The 23,178-nt window shown below is 42.8% G+C and overlaps 1 protein-coding gene across 1 annotated transcript; it reads left to right on the top strand.

Annotated features, from left to right (window-relative positions):
- Window positions 1-5,169: 5,169 nt before the first annotated feature.
- Window positions 5,170-21,902, top strand: LOC119778857. The gene is made up of 5 exons (XM_038278262.1): window positions 5,170-5,303; window positions 7,726-8,070; window positions 8,141-8,537; window positions 20,867-21,030; window positions 21,772-21,902. Exons 1-5 carry the CDS (start codon window positions 5,255-5,257, stop codon window positions 21,900-21,902), a joined length of 1,086 nt encoding a protein of 361 aa, XP_038134190.1. The 5' UTR covers window positions 5,170-5,254.
- Window positions 21,903-23,178: the final 1,276 nt, after the last annotated feature.

The following is a 23,178-nucleotide window of genomic DNA, read 5'->3' as shown; positions in this document are numbered from 1 at the left end:
GCAGATGAAGATGAAGATGACGACTCTGATAAAAACGAGGAAGCCTACGCCGAGCTGATCCAGTGTCTAGATGACAAGAGCTTGTCTCTAGTTATGAGAGAGGCGGCAGATGACGGCAGGAGGGCGTTGCAGATCCTGCGAGATCATTATGCGGGCAAAGGAAAGCCGCGGGTAATTAGCCTCTACACAGAACTGACATCCCTCCAGAAAGCTGCCAGCGAGACTGTCACAGACTATATTATTCGGGCTGAAACTGCCATTACAGCGCTAAGAAATGCTGGAGAGACGCTGAGTGATGGACTGTTGATAGCCATGACTTTGAAAGGTTTGCCTGAACCATTTAAGCCATTTGTTGTTCACATAACTCAAAGTGATGATGACAAATTAACCTTTGGTGACTTCAAAGTTAAGTTGAGAAATTATGAAAGCACCGAAAAGTTAAAAGTTAACATGGATGAAGATAATGTGATGACAGCCAGTGGATTCTCAAGCAAAGTGATGCAGAGACAAAAAACAAACCCAGAGTTTACGTGTTACAGCTGTGGCCAGAAGGGACACAAAGTGCGACAATGTCCGACGAACTTTAAAGCACAGAGACAATGGTGCAGTTTCTGTAAAAACTCCAGTCATAAAGAGAGCAACTGTCGAAGAAAGAAGAAAGAAAGTGTGAAACGGGCCATCGAAGGGGATGATCACTCGTTTGTTTTCAAGATGAGCGACAGCCAGATGAGCGGCTTGAAACAAAGAGGACTGATGGTAGACACCGGTGCAACGTCTCACATAATTAATGATCTAAGCAAGTTTAAAAAGTTTGATGATGCCTTCCGACCGGAGGAACACTTCGTGGAGCTTGCTGATGGGACGAGGACAACTGGCGTGGCACAGAAGAGAGGCGATGCAGAGGTGTGGCTGCGAGACACCGAGGGACGGAACGTGAAGGTGGCGATAACGAGGGCGCTGTACATCCCCACCTACCCCCAGAGCATCTTCTCTGTTAAAGCAGCGACGGCAAAGGGAGCCTCAGTCAACTTTCAACAAGGACATGATCAACTCATCTGCAAGGATGGAACCAGGTTTGACATTAACGTGTACAATAGACTTTATTTCCTTGATGTTCTCGATGAAAATGACTTTGCTGACAAAGAGGACGATAAAGTTTTGGGTTGCTATGACATTCAAGAGTGGCACAGGATTTTAGGTCACTGTAATTTTCAAGATGTATTAAAACTAGAAAATGTTGTGAAAGGTATGAAAATCAAAGGGAAGGTTGATAAAACTAAACTAGACTGTGAAACGTGTATTAAAGGGAAATTTACCCAGAGTAGAAATAGACAAGCTGATGCAAAAGCTAAAACGGCCCTTGAGCTAGTGCACACGGATCTAGCTGGCCCTATTGAGCCTGCTGCAAAAGAAGGATTTAGGTATTCACTTGCATTTACGGACGATTTTTCAAGTGCAATATTTGTCTATTTTCTAAAAGCTAAAAGTGACACAGTCAGAGCTACTGAAAGGTTTATTGCAGATGTAGCCCCCTATGGAAAAGTAAAGTGCATTAGATCAGATAACGGCACTGAGTTCATGTCAAGAGATTATCAGTCTTTATTGAGTAAAAATGCTATTCGACATGAAACATCTGCGCCGTATTCTCCCCATCAAAATGGGACAGCTGAAAGAAGCTGGAGAACACTGTTTGAGATGGCCAGGTGTTTGCTGATTCAGAGTAATTTGCCTAAAGAATTATGGACTTATGCTGTGATGACTTCTGCAGTTATACGCAACAGGTGTTTTAATAATCGTCTGGGGCAAACGCCGTACTACATGTTGACAGGCAAGAAACCTGATCTTTCTAAAATGAAGGAGTTTGGAACAGTGTGCTACTCTTACAAACAAAATAAGAAAAAGTTAGACCCAAGGTGTGATGAAGGAGTTTTTGTTGGTTATGATAAAAACAGCCCATCATATTTGATTTATAATCCAGTGACAGGAAGGGTGTGTAAACACAGGTTAGTCAGATTTCTAACTAAACCTGAAAATGAATGCCAAACTCAGACTGAACCAGAGGAGTTGGAGGATGAGTATTACAGAAAAACTGTTCCTGTTAAGTCAGAGTTAAAAGTAGAACAGCAGGTGTCAGAAGGAACAAAAGAGATGCGTGCTGAACCTTCAAGTGTGGGGAACACAAATCTCAGGCAAGATGAAGAACATTGTCTACGACGCTCCAAAAGAGAGAAAAAAGTGCCTCTGTATTTAAAGGACTACGAATGTAAGGCAGAGAGTGATGATTTTGCCACGGAAAATTTTGACAATGTTGATTATTGCTATCGTTTAGTGTGTAATACACCACAAAGTTTTAAAGAGGCCCTGACTTCACCTGAATCTGAGAAGTGGATAGAAGCTATGGAGGAAGAGGTTGAATCCTTGAAGGAAAATAACACATTTACTCTGACCACGCTGCCAGAAGGTAAAAATGCAGTGGGGGGTAGATGGGTTTATACCATCAAGGAGAATGCAGATGGAGCTGAGACTTTTAAAGCCAGATATGTGGCAAAAGGCTACAGCCAGGAAGCTGGTATAGATTATGGGGAGACATTTGCACCAACAGCTAGCATGACGTCTATACGCAGCTTGATGCAGATGGCAGCTCAGTATAATCTGAAATTACATCAGATGGATGTTAAAACAGCCTATCTACACGCTCCTATTGATTGTGAGGTGTATATAGAACAGCCTGAAGGTTTTATGGTTGACTCAGAATTTGGTGAAAAACAGTTTCTTAAACTTAACAAATCGTTGTATGGTTTAAAACAATCTGGACGCAACTGGAATAAGATGTTATCTGATTATTTGTCTGAAAACGGTTTTGTACCAAATGAAGCAGATCACTGTGTTTATACAAAACATACAGCAAATAATAGAGTGATTCTAGTCATTTGGGTTGATGATCTTATTATAGCAACAAGTGAGGATTCTCTAATGGACAGTGTTAAAGACATGCTGAAAGCAAAGTTTAAGATGAGAGATATGGGGCCGCTTAAACATTTTTTGGGCATTGATTTTACACAGACAGAGGGAGAAATAAAAGTTAGCCAGAAAAGGCACATAACTAAAATACTGGAGAAATTTGGTATGTCTGAATGTGGTACTAGATGCACTCCATGTGAACAGAAGTTAAACTTTGAAAGTGAAAGCAAACTTGTAGACCCAAGATTGTATCGTGAGCTTATAGGAAGCCTAATATATCTCATGATGTGCACAAGACCTGATATTAGTTGGGTTGTAAGTAAACTCTCACAATATTTGTCACAACCAAGGGAGTGTAACTTGGTAACAGCAAAACATGTGTTGAGATACTTAAAAGGGACAATAGACAAGAGTTTATGCTTTAAGAGGAGCGAGCAGAAACTTCAGCTCGTAGCATATAGCGATGCAGACTGGGCTACTGATCAGAGTGACAGGAGAAGCGTTACGGGTTATTGTTTTAGCCTTAATAAAAATGGACCAGTTATCTCATGGAAGTCAAAGAAACAACAAACGGTGGCTCTGTCTACATGCGAAGCAGAGTATATGGCATTGGCAGCGACAACACAGGAAAGTTTGTATCTTGTACAGTTGTTGGGTGGAATGGACAAAGACTGCATGTATATGCCAGTTACAATATTTGAGGACAATCAAGGAGCAATAGCTTTGTCAAAGAACCCAGTATTTCGTCAGAGATGTAAACATGTTGATATCAAGTATCATTTTGTCAGATCTGCATTTTATGATGGAAAAATAAACATTGTATACTGCTCAACAGCAGATATGGTTGCGGACGTTTTTACCAAACCTGCCACAAAGCCAAAACTGGGAAAATTTATGCATTATATGTTTGGAATGTAAAATAACTTGTTTTAAATGTTCAAAAAAAAAAAAAAAAAAAAAAAAATTGGAATGACGATTGTATAGTGCAAGAGCAAGTGGGGGTGTTGTAATGTGTATTCTAATGAGTGCTCTTCAATGACGTCATTAATGGGTGTGACTATAAATTGTGGAGCATGTGCAATGTTGGTGAATGAAGGAAAAATAAAGTGGTGGCGTGTGACGTGTCGCCCAAGGAAACAACTTGGTGTAGTCTTGTGCTGTTATTCTCCGACTGTTCCCTGCCCTTATGATGACAGCGCCAACAAAATGCTTTAGATTAAGTTTGTCAGAACCGTTAAAACATTTAAACTTTTATTAGATTAATGTTTTGATTAAATGTCCGATATGGTTTCTCTTTTTTTTAAAGCACAACAACCAGGAAGTTGACAGACAAGGAGGGAGGGAGGGCTGTTTGAGCCGGGATCGCTGATTGGTCAGTTGCTGACGAGCCTTCAGGGGATTCCCTGAAGCGTCCTGTCAATAAGAAGGTCAATAAATGTGTTTCTTAGGTAATAAATAGACTCCAGGTACAGATGTTTGCTTATTTGTCAGGAAATGTATCGAGTCTGCAGGTCCAGATATTTTACTTTGTGCTACTTTCATCTATTGACCATGGCTATGCTAATCATAGACATAATAGTAACAGTAGATGGACACTGGCGTGATTTGGTGGCGCCATCTTGGGGCGGTCGACAGCTCAGCTGAGTTTAAGTTGGGTTATCAACTTTAACTCAGCCAATATTGAACTCATTTTCACGAGGTTTTTTGTTTGTTTTTGTTTTTTTTAACAAACAAATCTTTCAAGTCAAGTCGGCTTTATTGTCAATCTATCTATCTATCTATCTATCTATCTATCATCTATCTATCTATCTATATATATATATATATATATATATATATATATATATATATATATATATATATATATATATATATATATATATATATATATATAGAGTGATTTATATATATATATATAAAAAGCTTTGATGACTACACAAAGTTATCCCTTGAGCCCTGATGTTAACGGTTAGCAGTGCTGAGTTATCCTTTTCCTGCTGGTTAGGATAGCGGCTCGACCTCCCCAAGATGGCGCCCGTAATTCCTGCGCAGCGACAATCAATGCGGGGTCTACTGTAATCTATGAACCAATCACGGCACAGCGCATATGACGTCAGCTCTTTAAAAAGCACACGTTTTTACCCGTCCAATCAGGGTTTGTCAGTGAGGAACGCGTTCCGGAAGGTGATGCCATAAAGCCCCGCCCCCATCAAACTCGCTCACATGACTCCTGGAGTTACAGCAGCTCCTCTGCAGCATGCACTCATATCGCTGAGTAAAAGTTTTTCCAGAGATGTTTTTCTTTCTCTCCTTTGTCTCCCTGCTGGTTTCCTCCACAGAAGGTAAGTTTGTTTGATTTTGTCTGAGTTTATTCGGAGAATCTGGGAGAAATGAAGCAAACAGATCCTCTTATAGATGCATCATCTTTAACTTTCTGTCATTCCAAAGAGTTTTAAAATGTTAACATTCATTAAATAAACGGGTTAATTAAAAAAAAAACAAAAACAGCTGAATCGTAAATCGCTCTTTGTTTATTTAAAAGTAAAACTGAGCTTCTGATGCAACAGTGGAAACCCCCCTTCTGTGTTTTTACCCTTCAGGAATGATTTCCTGTTATTATCGCAGCACTTTGAAGAATAAAGCTGATAGATTAAAAAAAAGATTGGAATAAATCAAACTAAGAAATAAAGATCAAAGCAACATGTAAAGCAGTCAGTGATAAAACAGGAGCGGATCAAACAATTTGGTTCTGGTTCTACAGGCTGTTAAAGGTTCAAACAAAAAAAAGCTGTCATATGTGGAAGCAGTGTATCCCCACCACCACTAGATGGAGCTGTTGTGTTAGATTTGCCACCTAGGGCTGAACCTTACTACAGCTTGAAGAAAATCATCAACCAGTAAAGGTCCACAGACATTTTAATTATAATCTATTACTTTTAACAGAATTTAATACTTAAATGAAATTAGGTTTTTATGCCTTGATTTTTTAATAAACAATATTTAAAAAAAATGCTTCAATTTTAAAATTTAAAGTGTATTTTTTTAAGTGGAGAACAACAATGGTTAATTTTGGTGTATATAGACAATTGGTTTGCGCAAGTTCAATTAGAAAATATGTTTGATATTTTAGATGCATAAATATGAACATATAACAGGGAAATGTAAGTAAAGGTGAAATAAGGATGTTTGTGGACTTGGATTTATTTATATAAAATAACTACAGTAAGAAAAGCAAACTAAGAGTCAGTAAGTTGAGTGATAACTCAGAGGAGGACGCAACAAGAAAATTAGAGCTAATATGAGATTAAAACATTCCCACTCAGCCGAAACCTTTATTTTTCTTTGATGCTGTTTCATATTTCTTGATTCATTTAATGATAAACTGAAAAAGATCAGAATTTTCTTTTGACAGACGGTTATAAATGGAGTTTAGTGCATGGACACATGCACTAGTGCATCGGCGTTGCTTGACCCATCACTACCATGTCGCTACTGCACTATTTCAATTAAATAGGAAATACAACTAAAATTTAGCATGAATACGTTTGTTCATGCAATCATTCTGAAAACAACATGTCAGCGCGCATCTAAACATGAGATATCTCCATAATTCAGCCACGGCTCTAGTGGGCGACATCTTCCTCTAACTTCTCCCGCTCTTAATTCAGTTCAATTCAGTTTATTTCTATAGCGCCAATACACATCATGTCACCAGATCATCCAGTCAGATTGATTCTCTCTAAGGAAAACCAGCTGATTGCATCGACTCATTGACTCTTCAGCAATCCCTCACACTAAGCATGCTTGTAGCGACAGTGGAGAGGAAAAACTCCCTTTGAACAGGAAGAAACCTCCAGCAGAACCAGGCTCAGTGTGAGCGGCCATCTGCTGAGGCCCACTGGGGTTCAAGGAGACAGAAGCAGACATAGAAATAGAAGCATAGATACAAAAGGCAACTGTCAACCAGCTCCACAGGCGGCCCCGTCCAGGAAACACACAGCCAGGCAGACGAGCTCCGAGCCAGCTCCCATGTCAGAGGATGAAGAGAGCACATCCAGTTAGTCACAGTCAGAGAAACAGGACTACACTGGAAAACAGGCCAAGCTCCAACATCTAGAAACAAAGGTGTTGATGGCAGCAGCACAGCTGATATTTCTCTCCTCTTTTACGAGGCACCAGTCCAGTGATGTTTAAAAAAAAAGGGTTCTCTTGCAGTTTTGCAAATTATTTCGATATGACTGAAAAACAACCTCATTAAAGTGTGAAAATTTTATCGAAAAAATGTTTTTCTGAAGTGTAGTGTTTGCATTGAGGGAATAATCAATTACTCGTGTGAAATTTGATGGTTAATGGAAAGGCGTCCACAGAGACATGCTCCATCTGTCACGCTGTTATCAAGCTTTCACTTCTTTTGGAAAAAAAATAAGCAAAACCTGATTTTTAACTCCTGACAATATTGCTATGTTAGCAAATTTATGTACAATTTATTCTTTGTTTAATATAGTGTTCACTGAACACATGCTAATGCTAAAACCACCGCAATCAAGGATAAAATCTACATTTTTACAATCTAATGTAAGCAATTTACAAACTTTTATCCTAAAACGGTCGACAACACGTATCCTCAGCATCTAATAATACATACAATGGTATTGAACCCTTGGATTACCTGACGCTTACAGAAAACAGGACGTTAACATCTTTAAATTGGACAAAAACAAAATACAGAACAAGAAGAGCTTGATGTAAATCTCTTTTCTTCAGCTCCTCAGCAGCTGATGGTGAAACCTGGACAGAATGTGACTCTGCAGTGCCAGCAGTCCCACCCTGGAACCCTCACCCTGCTCACCTGGACCAGAAATGACCTCCAGAAAGACGACTTTGTCTTCTTCTTCAGAGAAAATCGTCCCTACAGACAGTACCAGCATGAGTCCTTCAGAGGACGAGTGGAGCTGAGAGACTCTTCGTCCATCAAGGACGGAGACTTTTCCGTCGTCCTTCAGAACGTCAGCTCAGAGGACGCAGGAACGTACCGGTGCAGGATAGTGATGAGGAACCCAGGAGGAAGTTCCTCTGAGTTCGAACACTTCATCAACCTGACCGTCTCAGGTGAGCAGAGCAAAGATCCACCTACAGCTTCAGACGCCGCCTGATGCTAACACCTGTTACTGCTCCGCAGGTGAGGAGACACCAGAGGAGGGAGGAGGTCCGAAGTTTGGGGTGATGACATTAGGAACAGATGCAATCATTGCGTTGATCATCAGTGTGTCTGTTCTGGGGATGGTTCTGATCATCTTTGCTGCTGTTCAAATGAAACGAAAGTCTCGTACTCCTTCTACTCTTCACGCAGACACAGACGAAGAAAAAACACCAATGCAGTCTGAAATGGTAGTGATTCCATCCGTCCCTCTATCTTCTCCAAATTTGCCCGCCATGGATGCCGTGGCGCCGGTGCCTATCTCTGGCAGTCGGTGGGCGATGGGTGAGGGAGACCCTGGACAGGTCATCAGTCTGCTGCAGGGCAATGATTCCCCTTCCTTGGTCCCCACTGGTGAAAAGCAAACCCCTGAAACACGGTTTGATCCTGCAGAGCCAGAAGTTCTGAGCTCTTCCACATGTTCTCTCTAGTGGACCTCTAACTCCGTTCTGTCTGTTCTGGTTCTGCTAACCAGTCAGACTCACGTTCTGGATCCCTTCAGACTCTCCGAAGGACCTTCTGACTCTGAGCCAACGACAATCTGCCTTTAAAGATGAAACGGTTGTGTTGCTGCCTCTAGTGGTGGGGGAGAGGCATAACACCACGAAGCACTTCCTGTCTGTCCTCTAATACTCAGAGAAGCAGAACATCTCCATCTCTGTTTGCAGCAGCAGCTCGTTATTCTCCATCTAATGCTGTGTTTTGTTTGGTGCTTTTGAAAACTGTATCTAATCTGTATTTTTTGACAAATGCTGAAAACTCTAATATTTATCTTCTTTATCTTTGAAGCAACATCGAGCAGCACAGAGTCTCTATAGAGTATCGTTGCATACAGTCATCAGGTGCTCCAAACCAGACGGATCAGGAACAAAAAGCAATCAACATGTTCAGCTAGCATTAATACGACCCAACCGTGCAATAAGACGCCAAATCGTTAAGCTTTATTGTATAAGCTAAAGAAGAGAGACTGGGCAGGATCCAGATTCCTCCAATTGTAGCTATTAGGTGCCCAGTATATGGAAGAAGATTAGAGCCACTGACAAAAAAAAAAGAAAGTGAACTGATTTTTACATTTTATTGCAGTATAATATGAAGTCTGAATTCTGTAACTAATTGTAATAACTGGATATCCAGACAGAGGAATTGTCCTAATTAGATTAAAATGTCGGTTCTGACGCGCAACAGGCAGCCCATAGCAGGGTGTGATAAACTCACACATCTTCAATGATAATTATCCTAACAGACTCTAATCTCAGAATTCTGACATTTTTCCCATATTAAACTGAATTAAAATTAAAGAACAGTTGACTTTTTTAATATTTTCAGTAACCCTACAGTATGACCATTATCATTGATAGGAAAGGAAATCTGGAATGCATTATCAAATCCAGGCTGGAAATAAACATATAAGAGAAATAATCCAGAGGAATACTGTGAGCAAACCTGCCTCAACCTTTTTTTGGAACATTCTATTTTCAGATATCAATTGGGAACAAACATGGTTATTGCCAAGAAAATTTTTTGTTTCTAATAAAATACGGGAAGTGTCCCTTAAAATGTTACACAGGGGTTATCCTGTTTATTCAGTACTGAACAAATATATTCCCAATATTGATCCACTTTGTTCCTTCTGTCACATCGAACAAGAAACATTAACCCACCTTTTTTGGGAATGCTCTTTGAGCAAAGTTTTTTGGTGTGACTTCAATAATTTTGTTAATGGGAAATGCAAATCCTGTAGTTCTGTTACCCCAGTACCTTGAGCATACTACTGTCTGCAATTGTATATTCTTTATTTGTAAATAAAGTTTGTTATAAAAAAAAAAAACTGTAGTGGTTCTATGTGGCTGAATACTGACGCCTGCTGGAGATTAAATATCACTGCAGGCAGCCTATTAGAATAATCTGACACTGGTTTACTGAGCCATTATACACTCACCGGCCACTTTATTAGGTACCCCATGCTAGTAACGGGTTGGACCCCCTTTTGCCTTCAGAACTGCCTCAATTCTTCATGGCATAGTTTCAACAAGGTGCTGGAAGCATTCCTCAGGGAGTTTGGTCCATATTGACATGATGGCATCACACAGTTGCCGCAGATTCATCGGCTGCACATCCATGATGCGAATCTCCCGTTCCACCACATCCCAAAGATGCTCTATTGGATTGAGATCTGGTGACTGTGGAGGCCATTTGAGTACAGTGAACTCATTGTCATGTTCAAGAAACCAGTCTGAGATGATTCCAGCTTTATGACATGGCGCATTATCCTGCTGAAAGTAGCCATCAGAAGTTGGGTACATTGTGGTCATAAAGGGATGGACATGGTCAGCAACAATACTCAGGTAGGCTGTGGCGTTGCAACGATGCTCAATTGGTACCAAGGGGCCCAAAGAGTGCCAAGAAAATATTCCCCACACCATGACACCACCACCACCAGCCTGAACCGTTGATACAAGGCAGGATGGATCCATGCTTTCATGTTGTAGACGCCAAATTCTGACCCTACCATCCGAATGTCGCAGCAGAAATCGAGACTCATCAGACCAGGCAACGTTTTTCCAATCTTCTATTGTCCAATTTCCATGAGCTTGTGTAAATTGTAGCCTCAGTTTCCTGTTCTTAGCTGAAAGGAGTGGCACCCGGTGTGGTCTTCTGCTGCTGTAGCCCATCTGCCTCAAAGTTCCACGTACTGTGCGTTCAGAGATGCTCTTCTGCCCACCTTGGTTGTAACGGGTGGTTATTTGAGTCACTGTTGCCCTTCTATCAGCTCCAACCAGTCTGGCCATTCTCCTCTGACCTCTGGCATCAACAAGGCATTTCCGCCCACAGAACTTCCGCTCACTGGATGTTTTTTCTTTTTCGGACCATTCTCTGTAAACCCTAGAGATGGTTGTGTGTTAAAATCCCAGTAGATCAGCAGTTTCTGAAATACTCAGACCAGCCCTTCTGGCACCAACAATCACGCCACGTTCAAAGTCACTCAAATCACCTTTCTTCCCCATACTGATGCTCGCTTTGAACTGCAGGAGATTGTCTTGACAATGTCTACATGCCTAAATGCACTGAGTTGCCGCCATGTGATTGGCTGCTTAGAAATTAAGTGTTAACGAGCAGTTGGACAGGTGTACCTAATAAAGTGGCCGGTGAGTGTATACTTTTATATAAATTGATATAAAACGATATTTCATATCTTCAAAGAGTAAAAACAGTAAGAGTCATTAGCAACAGTAAGAGTTCATTTTAAATCTTTTAAGTTGAGTGAAATCAGAAAGAAACAGGATGAAACAAGGTGATAAAAACTAAAATGAGATCAAAATGGTCCCACTCTGCTCAAACCTTTCTTCTGCTTTCAGGCTGCTCCATATTCCTGACTACCAGGAAAATATTCCAAATATATATTTTTTACAATTCGGATATCTCTGTGAGGCCCCTTTAAAAAAAAAAGTTTTTATTTTTGGGTGTCTCATGTCTACTACAGTGGACCTCCAGTGGAACTCCATACAAAAAAAAAATAAAAGTTGTGTCAGAATTCAAATTCTTAGGCATCTTAATAGACTCTAAACTAACTTTTAAATCCCAGATAGGAAAGGTGTGCAATAGAGTCAAATTAAAATTTACAAATTTCCGTTTCATAAGATCAAACTCCAGGCAGCTAAAATGTCCCACATCATCTTACAGCCTGGTCACAGGCAAATAAAAAACACTAAAACGTTTAGAATCTCTTTACAAACAGAAAATATACAGTTTGGATTAAAAAAAAAAAAACCATCAAAATATCACCATTGTGCCATTATACTAAAACATACGTTTTAACCTGGGAAAATGTACCGTATTTTCACTACTATAAGGCGCATATAAACGTCTTTTTTTTCCCCTCAACATGTGCGGCGCGCCCTATAGTGCGGTGCGCCCTATGTGTTACTGCGGACGTTGTTGAGACCACCATGAGAACGTTAAAGGGGGAAGTGTGGGTGTGGATTCTGTATAAAAGAACAGGTATATGCTTTATGCAGAACATTGTTATCTTAACAACCCTGAAAATGGCAAAGAGAGACACCTATGAAGCACAGTTTAAACTGAAGGCTATTAGCTATGCAGAGGAACATGGAAATTGAGCAGCCGCGAGAGAATTCAAGATTAATGAATCGATGATTCGCAAGTGGAGGAAGATGGAAAACGAACTCCGACAGGTGAAGAAGACGCAGCTGAGTTTCCGCGGACATAAGGCGAGGTGGCCCGAGTTGGAGGAAAGACTCGAGCGGTGGATCCATGCGTGCCCATCTCAAAGCTGGTGTGAAAAACAAGGTGAAACAAATGAACGCTGTGCTGTTATCCCGGGGGTCTGACAAAGGAACTTCCACCGCTCGACATCGGTGTGGACCGGCCGTTCAAAGTAAGGCTGCGAGCGGCGTGGGAGCGATGGATGAACGACGGAGAGACCAAAGTTTCACGAAATGTGGAAGGCAGCGCCGGGCAAGTTACAGCACAGTTTGCGGATGGATTGTTGATGCTTGGGCTAACGTGTCTGCTGGCACTGTTGTTCGAGCTTTCGCAAAAGCCGGCATCATTTCCGAGGAGCCGCCCGGCACGGAAAGTGACTCTGACAGCAAAGAAGCTGTTTAATTCAGAAACAGAGGATGGTGACTTTGATGGGTTTGATTAATACTTTGTAATAAATACATGAATAAAGCACAATCATACTCAGTTTTGCTCCTGCTCTATTTTTAAATACGCAGTAGAGGTATTTAAACGTAGTAGAGGACATGTACCTGTATATAAAACCTGCGCCCTATAGTCCGGTGCGCCTTATGTGTGTGTTAAATACAGAAATGGCAAACATTACTGAGACTGCGCCTTTTAGTACAATGCGCCTTATGGTCGTGAAAATACGGTAATCAAGTAAGCAAACCTGTGTCTGTTTTATAAAATAATTCATTGCCTGTCATTTCCTCCACTCAGTCAGTTTGTAAAGATCAGAAAAACACTGACAGGAACACGATGGTAGGCCAGAGGAGTCGTTCCTCTGGGTAAAACTGCTTTTAGTCAAAGAGCCTTTGCATTCAGAGCATCTCAGGAGAGGAACTCTGAACCTCAGATCACCAGAGAACTCACAACATTCACTATTTTCAAAAAACTAAAAAAAAAAAAACTGGCTCATAAAACATCAGTCATGTCAAACCAGGCTGCCACTTGTGTCTCTCTCTCTCTCTCTCTCTCTCTATGTGTATACAACAAGCATATATATATATATATATATTCTCCTGGCTTCTGCTTCTCCCTTGTATCTCTTTAGGCGGGTGGCCAGGGCAGCGAGTCTTTGTTTGGCAGTTTCTAGAGCCTCGGGAATCGACAGCTTGTTGTACTTAGGTAACCTCTTCCCTACACCTTTCTGCAGGTCTGAGAGCTGACTAACCTCTCTTCGTGTTGCCTTGATCTTGGCTTCCAGCCTTCTCCTCCATGGGGGCTCTGCTTTGTGGCCTGTGGTGTTTATCTTATAGCCAAGCATCTCTAGGATCACTGTAGCTGTGGCGTAGGTCAGCTCGTTGGTCTCAGTTATGTCTTTAGTAGGGATAGTATGTAGTGCTGCATTTACATCTTCTAGAAGACTTTCAGAGGGTCACTAAGCCTTGGCAGTCTTGGACGTCGTACTAGGGGATCCAGTTTGGTCATGATCATCCGTCCTTATGTTTAGTGGGCTTGTTGTTGTTGGGGCTGGGGACCCAATCTCTGTGTGTTGGGATGATGATATTTCCCTACTGACCTGTTGTCCTGACTTCTCCTTACTGCAGCATGTCAGTTGTACCTCATCAATTTCTAGTTGTGATAGGAGCTGCCGTTTGCAGATGTTAGAACACTGAGTTAGTAGTTGTTTCTTTGTCAGTGTGGATGATGGTTGTTGGAGCTGCCATAATTCCCATAGTCTCTGCATGTAACCTCTCTCACTGGGGACGCTTGTATAGTAGCATTTCATCAGTACCAAGTTTTCTGCTCTAGTCCATCTATGTCTTGTTCCAGTAGCCAATTTGTCATCAAGTTGCCCTGGTTCCCTAGCAACTGACGCGGACCTTGTTAACCCGGGCGACGTCCGAGCCGGTATGGCTCTTGTATTTGCAGTATCACTCATGCCTGAGGTAGGCCACTAAGCACAAAGGACCTTGCCTAAGGGTCCACCTGGATGTCCATGCCGGGAATCGAACCCCGGTCACCTGTGCCGGAGTCGTCGGTGTTAACTACTGAGCTATCCAGTTGCAGGTGATGGCTAACCAACCAGACATCGTGTTGATCGACAAACAGCAGAAGGCAGTAGTGATAGATGTGGCAATCCCAAGCGACAGCAACATCAAGAAGAAAGAACACGAGAAGCTTGAGAAATACCAAGGGCTCAAAGAGGAGCTAGAAAAGATGTGGAAAGTAAGAGCAGCAGTGGTGCCAGTGGTAATTGGAGCACTGGGGGCTGTGACCCCCAAACTGGGAGAGTGGCTACAGCAGATCCCAGGCAAAACATCAGAAGTCTCTGTCCAGAAGAGCGCAGTCCTAGGAACAGCTAAGATACTGCGCAGAACCCTCAAACTCCCAGGCCTCTGGTAGAGGACCCGAGCTTGAGGATGACACATACCACCCCACGAGGGGCGAGAAAACAGTTTTTTTTTTTTTTTTATATATATATATATATATATATATATATATATATAAAATAAAATAAAAAATAATAATTAAATAATTAAAGGACTTAAATAAACCACAATTCATACCAGTAAGTGGCGGTAATGCTACTAAATGTTTTTTTGCCCATCGCCAATAAATCCAACAAGAAGAAAAATAACTTCATGTTGGGGACACAAAATGGCCACCAGTTCTGGAATAATCTAAATACTGGTGAGGCTAGATCAGATAATCAAAATATGTTGTGGGAACAGAGCTGCGTTACTAGGAATGATATTCAGATCTAACTTTGTTATTTGGTGCAGAACAAATTGTTCCTTTGCTGAACAGGAAATGTAAACATCTGTTTACTGATCAGATGCAAACGCTACAGAGAGAAACAAGGAGAGCTTTGTCAAAGTAACTCCGACACTCCAGTCTATGTATTTGTTTATATGAAAATATATATTTTTATTTTTTTATAAAGGCCTGCAACTTTGTTAGCTTTTCTATTCGATTACTTTTATTTTTTCAGATAACATGCAAAGAATTTCTGCTTCTCCATTTCAGTTTCACACGCTAGTCTTTCATAAAGCCCCATGGCATTACATGACATTTTGGCATTGATGCTATAAAAAAATTAAATAACAATACTGAGGTAAAACTTTAGAGACGTGGTTGAGAAGAGAGAATATGTTACTTTTGTTGCTGTTGGTGAGACATACTGCGTTCACTTCCTGTGATATGTCTAAATTACTCTAAGGCTACGTTCAACCTGTAGCCTGAAGTCACCCAAATCCGATTTTTTGGCCCCTTTGCGACCTGGATCTGATCTTTTCATGGTAGTCTAAAAACAACACAGATCCGATTTTTTCCAATGCAGCCCAGGCCGCTTGGCTATGTGGTCGTGAATCTGATACGAATCTGATCTTTTCAAAAGCATTCATCCGACCTGAACGCCATTAATACCCGACAAAGATCACTATTCTGGGTCTTGCTACGCAGAAGCGGGATGAAAAACAACAACCATGGCGGATGATGATGCGGAGAGCAGTATTGTTTTTTTTAACCATCTTGAAAAGATTGAGGTTTTCAGGTTTGGAAAGACCGCTAGATGCGCGCCGGCACTAACATAAACATGGAGCAAACAAACATCAGAACTGTGGCTGCAGCATTTTGGATCAGCTGAAGGCTTTTAACTACAGTTTGTGGACTTCCTGATAGTAAAGAATTAAAATAGTCCAGCCTTGAAGTAACAAATGCATGGACTAGTTTCTCAGCATCAATCCTGGACAGGAGATTTCTAATGTTTGCAACATTCTGCAGATGAAAGAAGGAAATTTTAGAAACCTCTTTGATCTGGGATTTAAATGACAGGTCCTGATCAAAAACAACACCAAGATTTTTTACTTTATTATCTGAAATCAATTTATTTATTTTTTCCCATCCAATGAAGTGACTGACTAATCAACTTCTATTTTGTCTGCATTCAGTAAATTATAAAAAAAATAAAATTAGTATTGCTTCTGTAAGTTTGCCAAAACAATGTCGGTCATGTCTCTGGTCATGTCCCTGATCTGACCGGTGATGACATGTTTAGCCGCATATCGTCATTCAACTGCTGATTCTCTAGGTGGGGTCCTAAAAAAAACGTGGGCTACATTAATAATTGGCAATCTTTTTGGGAAATACCTGGTCTGATTTGGAGAGACAGCATCTATCCCAGTTTTTTTCTAGGAACCTTGCCAAATGTATTAGTCCTCTAAAACCCTGACAAGCCTGCCGATTGTAAGCAACCCTGCCGAGCTCGGTTACTTACAATTATTTAAACACTATGCATCCTCGCCTACTAGTGGCAACATGGAGGCACCCGTGACATTCAGAAAGTTATATTTTGCTATGATTGTGATATTTCTTTGTTCGCGACGAGTCAGGCAAAATTCTGCTTTTGGTGGATTTACTTCACATGGTCGGCTTATGGGAATTGGATACGACACACAATAGTCTAATCAGGGATTAAGGACGCAGGAAACAAAGACGAAAGTTGAGGCTCATCATGTTGCTAAGCAGAATGATCACTGGAAAACCTGTGTCATGGTAGGGAAGCTATTACTTTTATGGATGTCTGAAATTTCATTATTACAGAGGCTGACGGTAAGGAGATGACGCGGTCTGCTCATGCGCTCTTATCTGTTATTGTTATATGAGAACTGAGCCAGAACTGAACCGCGGCGAGCCGTACTGATGAACTAGTACCAGTTTAGCCTTGTGCAGTTGTGTCTGGTGTGGTGTGGTTCAGGTGTGCGTGCCGTTTACCCTCAACATTTAAAGTTACCGTCCTCCGACTGATCTTGGCACAGTTTCAAAAGGGTAGTGTAAATGGGGCTATAGTTTAACACACCTCTCTGCACCCACTCATTACTCAATCCAGACAGTGTCTGGCCCACGACCAAAATCAATTAAATTAGAAAAGAATCCTAAATGTTGGGATCTGGAGCTGTACCACCTTCCTCCAGCAGAGTGCGCCGTGGGTCTCCTGGAGCTGGAGTTTTCCAGCACACCTGAGACGCATCTACTCTTCAGGAGACCTTCCCTTTATAACCAGCTGCCAGACCTTCCTTCGACGCCGCAGTGTTGACCTTAGTTTGGTTAGCAACCTGAGCCTCTGAAACTGAAAGAATCTAGTTGTCTCTGTTGAGAGATCAGATTCTAACTCTTCTCTGTTTTTGCCTCACAGGAAACCTGTCTCTAGCCTGAAGCTCTGGGTGAGCTTAACCTGCCAATCTGCCCTGGTGAACCAAACCTGAAGACTCCTATGTGGATTCCCCTGCTGCTCTTGGTGAAGAGCTGGAAACTCAGATCAAGGTCTGCCATTCAAAGTCAGAAGTTAGACGCTGCAGCTGGTCGTATCCTCTGCTGAACCAACAGTCTCTGGACCCAACAGTTCCCTCTCTCTCAAAGAGAAGCCTGGACTCAGTCAAGGTAGAATCTGAATAATCAAGAACTCATAACTCATCTGCCTGCTCCACTAACCAAACTATCATCTCTGCAGTCTTCAGTGAACCTGCCCGGACCAGTTCCAGAACCAGTACGTTATCTTGTGTTGTTGAAACTTTCAATAAACTCTGTTAAACTTTTACCCAGCCTCCGTTGTGTTCTGCATGTGGGCTAAGAACCTTAAACCCATCATGACAGAACACTGCGGCCAAACACAAAGCCCAGCAGATCACCTCCGGAGGAGGCTTGAGGAACAGGACGCTCAGATCCTTGGACATGCGCATACCCTCCGTGAGTTACACACAAAGATTGAACATCAGAACCAAATACTACAAACGTATGCCAGCTACATGGGTAATGCTAACGCCACGCCAGCGGTACGTCCAGTTCCGGATCCACTTCCGCCTCCGAGGTCACCGGCAGTGACGTCACCTCCTGATTTCCGTCCTAGTCCGCCTGAAAGATTTTCAGGTAACCCAAGAGATTGTAAGGGATTTTTGTTCCAATGTCGATTACTTTTTGAGCATTCTCCTGGCAGTTTTGCAAATGACAGAAAGAAAATATCATTCATTCTTTCTCAACTCTCTGGACGAGCCCTTGAATGGGCGGAGGCAAGGTTCTCTTCAGAATCCAGTTTTTCTTGTACTTTTTCCGAGTTCATATCTGAGTTTTCCCAAGTATTTAACCACGACTCAGATAAAACTATTGACTCCCGAGCCCTGCTAGATTTAAGACAGGGAAATTCTACAGTGGCTGAGTTCTCAATCGACTTCCGGGTCAAAGCCGCAGCCTCAGGTTGGAACGAATGTGCACTCAAAAGTGCTTATTTTAAGGCCTTAAATGAAAACATCAAGGATGAACTAGCCACGATCGACGAACCAACTAGTTTGGAGGATTTAATCCGTTTAACAATCAGATTGGATAACAGGCTCCGAACTAGAAACAACACTAGACAAAGAAGTCTAAATTTTTCTGTGTCAGCTCCTGCATTAAATAATGCTTTTGTTTTTTCTGGATCCGCAGAACCCAGTTCCAAGCCAAAGTCTAAGAACCAGACTCTTTCTGTGCCTGTCCAAGTCTCTCACTCAGATGGAACGGAGGTCGAACCCATGCAGATTGGACACACAAGGCTAACTCCTGAGGAAAGACAACGACGATTTAGGGGCAATCTGTGTCTATACTGTGGTGAGACTGGCCATTTCATAGCTTCATGTCCGGCTAAGTCAAAAGCCAGGGCCCGTCAGAGGAATTGAGGAGTCTGACGGGCCATCTGAAAACTGAAAAGGCTCCTCATCTGATGTTACCTGCTACTCTTTTCTTTTCTAACCAGAACCTCACCGTGTCTGCTTTCATTGAATCTGGATGTGAAAGTAATCTCATTGATTCTAATCTGGTCCAACAATTACACATTGAAACCGTTCCTTTGTCTAAACCTCTTAGAGTTTCCGCTATTGATGGAAAGAAACTTTATCAAGTCACTCATCAAACACAACCTCTAGAACTTTTGATCTCTGGAAATCATTGTGAGACGTTAAAGTTTTTTGTCTTTCCTTCTGTATGCTCTCCCTTGGTGCTGGGATTCGAGTGGCTGGAACGTCATAACCCCCATATTAATTGGGCTGAACGCCACATTGAGTCTTGGTCCACTTCCTGTCACGAGACATGTCTTCGTTCTGCAGCTCCTGCGGTGCAGTCCCCTAGAGGTAGGGGGGAGATGGACTCTCCTGACCTTACTTCTGTTCCTCCCGAGTATCATGATCTGGCACCAGTCTTCAGTAAGGTCAGTGCGACGTCTCTTCCACCTCACAGACCATATGACTGCGCCATAGAATTATTACCAGGAGCTCCCCTGCCCAGCAGTAGACTTTATAACATCTCTAAGCCTGAACGTGAGACCATGGAGAAGTATATCAATGAATCTCTAGCTGCTGGGATAATCCGCCCATCTTCTTCTCCTCTTGGTGCTGGTTTCTTTTTTGTGGGCAAAAAGGATGGTTCCCTTCGCCCCTGTATAGATTACAGGGGCCTAAATCACATAACCATCAGGAATAAGTACCCCCTACCATTACTGGCATCAGCATTTGAACCTGTTCAGGGTGCAACTGTTTTCACCAAACTCGATTTGAGAAATGCTTATCACCTTCTTAGGATAAGAGAAGGAGACGAATGGAAGACAGCCTTTAAGACTCCCTTAGGCCAATTTGAATATTTGGTCATGCCTTTTGGTCTCACAAACGCTCCTGCCTGTTTTCAAGCTCTAGTCAATGACGTCCTCAGAGATTTTTTGAATCTATTCGTTTTTGTGTACATCGATGATATTTTGATCTACTCCAAGAACCTATCAGAGCATAAGAAACATGTCCGTCTGGTTCTTCAGAGACTTTTGGAAAACAAGCTCTTTGTGAAGGCAGAAAAATGTGAATTTCACCAACCATCTGTCACTTTTCTAGGGTTTGTGCTCGAGGGCGGGCAGGTTAAGCCATCCGAAGATAAGATAAAAGCAGTTCTGGACTGGCAGACACCTGAAAACCGCCAACGGCTTCAGAGATTCCTTGGGTTTGCAAACTTTTACAGACGCTTCATAAGAAATTACAGTCAAACAGCTCTACCTCTCACAACCCTGACTTCTGTAAAGAAGACTTTTCAATGGACACCTGAAGCCCAGAGCGCTTTTGAAAGATTAAAGAACCTGTTTTCAAGATCACCCATCCTTATCCAGCCAGACCCCTCTAAACAGTTTATCTTAGAGGTGGATGCATCAGACTCCGGTGTTGGAGCTGTTTTGTCTCAACAATTTGACTCAGACCAAAAGATTCACCCCTGTGCCTTTTTTTCACGTAGACTCTCACCTGCGGAGCAAAACTATGATGTTGGAGACCGAAAACTTCTTGCCATAAAACTCGCCTTGGAGGAATGGAGACACTGGCTCGAGGGGGCCGAGCATCCAGTTTTGGTCTGGACAGACCACAAGAACCTGGCCTATCTCCAATCCGCCAAACAAGCTAATCCACATCATTCTAGATGGTCATTATTCTTCTCCCCATTCAATCTCATTATCTCTTACAGACCTGGATCCAAGAACGTCAAGCCCGATTCTCTCTCTCGTCTGTACTCCGCTGACCAACCTGAGACACCCGAGCCTGTCCTCCCTGCCTCCTGTACTGTTGGAGTGGTTTCCTGGGAGATCACTGATCTCATCAACGCTGCCCTAGCCTCTGAACCTGACCCAGGTAATTGTCCTCCAAATAAAACCTATGTTCCATCTCCCATCAGATCCCGAATGATCCAGTGGATGCATGCTGCTAAATTTTCTGCCCATCCTGGAGTAAGCAGAACTATTGCCCTGATCACAAGACGTTTCTGGTGGCCATCCTTACACAAAGACGTTAAGGAGTACGTTTTGGCATGCCCCATCTGCGCCAGAAACAAAACCTCTCACCAACCACCTTCTGGCCTGCTGCATCCTCTACCTGTTCCAACCCGTCCTTGGTCACATATCGCAGTAGACTTTGTCACTGGTCTTCCGATATCCAGAGGTATGTCCACCATTTTAACCATCGTCGACCGTTTTTCCAAGGCTTGTCACTTAATCCCCCTCAGGAAACTTCCCACGGCTTTCTAGACGGCCCAGCTTCTCGTGAAGCATGTTTTCCGACTCCATGGCATCCCACAAGAAATCCTCTCCGACCGCGGTCCACAGTTCATCTCACAGGTCTGGAAAGCCTTCTGTTCTGCGTTAAACTGTAAGTCCTCTCTCACCTCTGGTTATCACCCACAGTCTAACGGGCAGACGGAGAGAATGAATCAGCAACTAGAGTCCACTCTCCGCTGCCTGACCTCTAACAACCCAACTGACTGGAGTCAGTTTCTGACCTGGATCGAATATGCCCACAATTCATTAAAATCTGCTTCTACTGGTCTATCCCCGTTCCAGGTGTCTCTCGGTTATCAGCCTCCACTTTTCCCTGCAGACGAGAGAGAGATCTCAGTCCGATCAGTCCAACATCACATCCGCCGTTGTCAGAGAGTCTGGAAGGACACTATCGCCACCCTCAACCGCTCATCAGCTTCCTCTAAACTCCAAGAGACGCCCGGCCCCTGACTACTCCATAGGCCAAGAGGTATGGCTGTCTACACGAGACATTCCCCTCAAGGGTATGTCTCCGAAACTGTCCCCCCGGTTCATTGGCCCATATAAAATAGCCCAGATCATCAACCCCTCTGCTGTCCGTCTGCACCTACCTCCGAGTCTTCGCATCCATCCCACGTTCCATGTCTCCCAAATTAAACCTGTTGTCTCTAGCCCCCTGTGCCCACCGTCCGACTCCCCTCCACCCGCCCTGGACATCGATGGTCATCCAGCTTTCACCGTCCGCCGGATCGTGGACTCCCGTCGGCGAGGTCGCGGTTGGCAGTACCTCATCGATTGGGAGGGCTACGGTCCGGAGGACCGCACATGGGTTCCTGGTTCGTATATCCTTGATCCATCCCTTATCGAGGAATATGAGAGCTCCCTCCCGTCGTCATATTCTGGACCGGTCGTTGAGAGGGGGGTACTGTTGGGATCTGGAGCTGTACCACCTTCCTCCAGCAGAGTGCGCCGTGGGTCTCCTGGAGCTGGAGCTTTCCAGCACACCTGAGACGCATCTACTCTTCAGGAGAGGTCTCCTTTATAACCAGCTGCCAGACCTTCCTTCGACGCCGCAGTGTTGACCTTAGTTTGGTTAGCAACCTGAGCCTCTGAAACTGAAAGAATCTAGTTGTCTCTGTTGAGAGATCAGATTCTAACTCTTCTCTGTTTTTGCCTCACAGGAAACCTGTCTCTAGCCTGAAGCTCTGGGTGAGCTTAACCTGCCAATCTGCCCTGTGGAACCAAACCTGAAGACTCCTATGTGGATTCCCCTGCTGCTCTTGGTGAAGAGCTGGAAACTCATATCAAGGTCTGCCATTCAAAGTCAGAAGTTAGACGCTGCAGCTGGTCGTATCCTCTGCTGAACCAACAGTCTCTGGACCCAACAGTTCCCTCTCTCTCAAAGAGAAGCCTGGACTCAGTCAAGGTAGAATCTGAATAATCAAGAACTCATAACTCATCTGCCTGCTCCACTAACCAAACTATCATCTCTGCAGACTTCAGTGAACCTGCCCAGACCAGTTCCAGAACCAGTACATTATCTTGTGTTGTTGAAACTTTCAATAAACTCTGTTAAACTTTTACCCAGCCTCCGTTGTGTTCTGCATGTGGGCTAAGAACCTTAAAACCATCATGACACTAAAGGAGTTAACCAGGATAATCTAATTAGAATAGCTCCAATTGGGGAAAAGGTTAAACGGTTAAATGTGATTAATTTAACAGAAGATCTCTTTCTTCAAAAAGTCTG

Source organism: Cyprinodon tularosa, unplaced genomic scaffold (assembly GCF_016077235.1).
Source record: "Cyprinodon tularosa strain WSP-4 unplaced genomic scaffold, ASM1607723v1 ctg1013, whole genome shotgun sequence".
Lineage (NCBI taxonomy): Eukaryota > Metazoa > Chordata > Actinopteri > Cyprinodontiformes > Cyprinodontidae > Cyprinodon > Cyprinodon tularosa.
The sequence above is the reverse complement of the archived record's forward strand: the minus strand, read 5'-3'. Positions and strand labels throughout refer to the sequence as shown.

Coding starts and splice junctions, on each gene's coding strand:
- LOC119778857 (XM_038278262.1), top strand. CDS start 5,255: ATGTTTTTCTTTCTCTCCTTTGTCTCCCTGCTGGTTTCCTCCACAGAA. Junction 8,071..8,140: donor CATCAACCTGACCGTCTCAG/GTGAGCAGAGCA, acceptor ACTGCTCCGCAG/GTGAGGAGACACCAGAGGAG. Junction 21,031..21,771: donor AGCCTCTGAACCTGACCCAG/GTAATTGTCCTC, acceptor TTTTCCCTGCAG/ACGAGAGAGAGATCTCAGTC.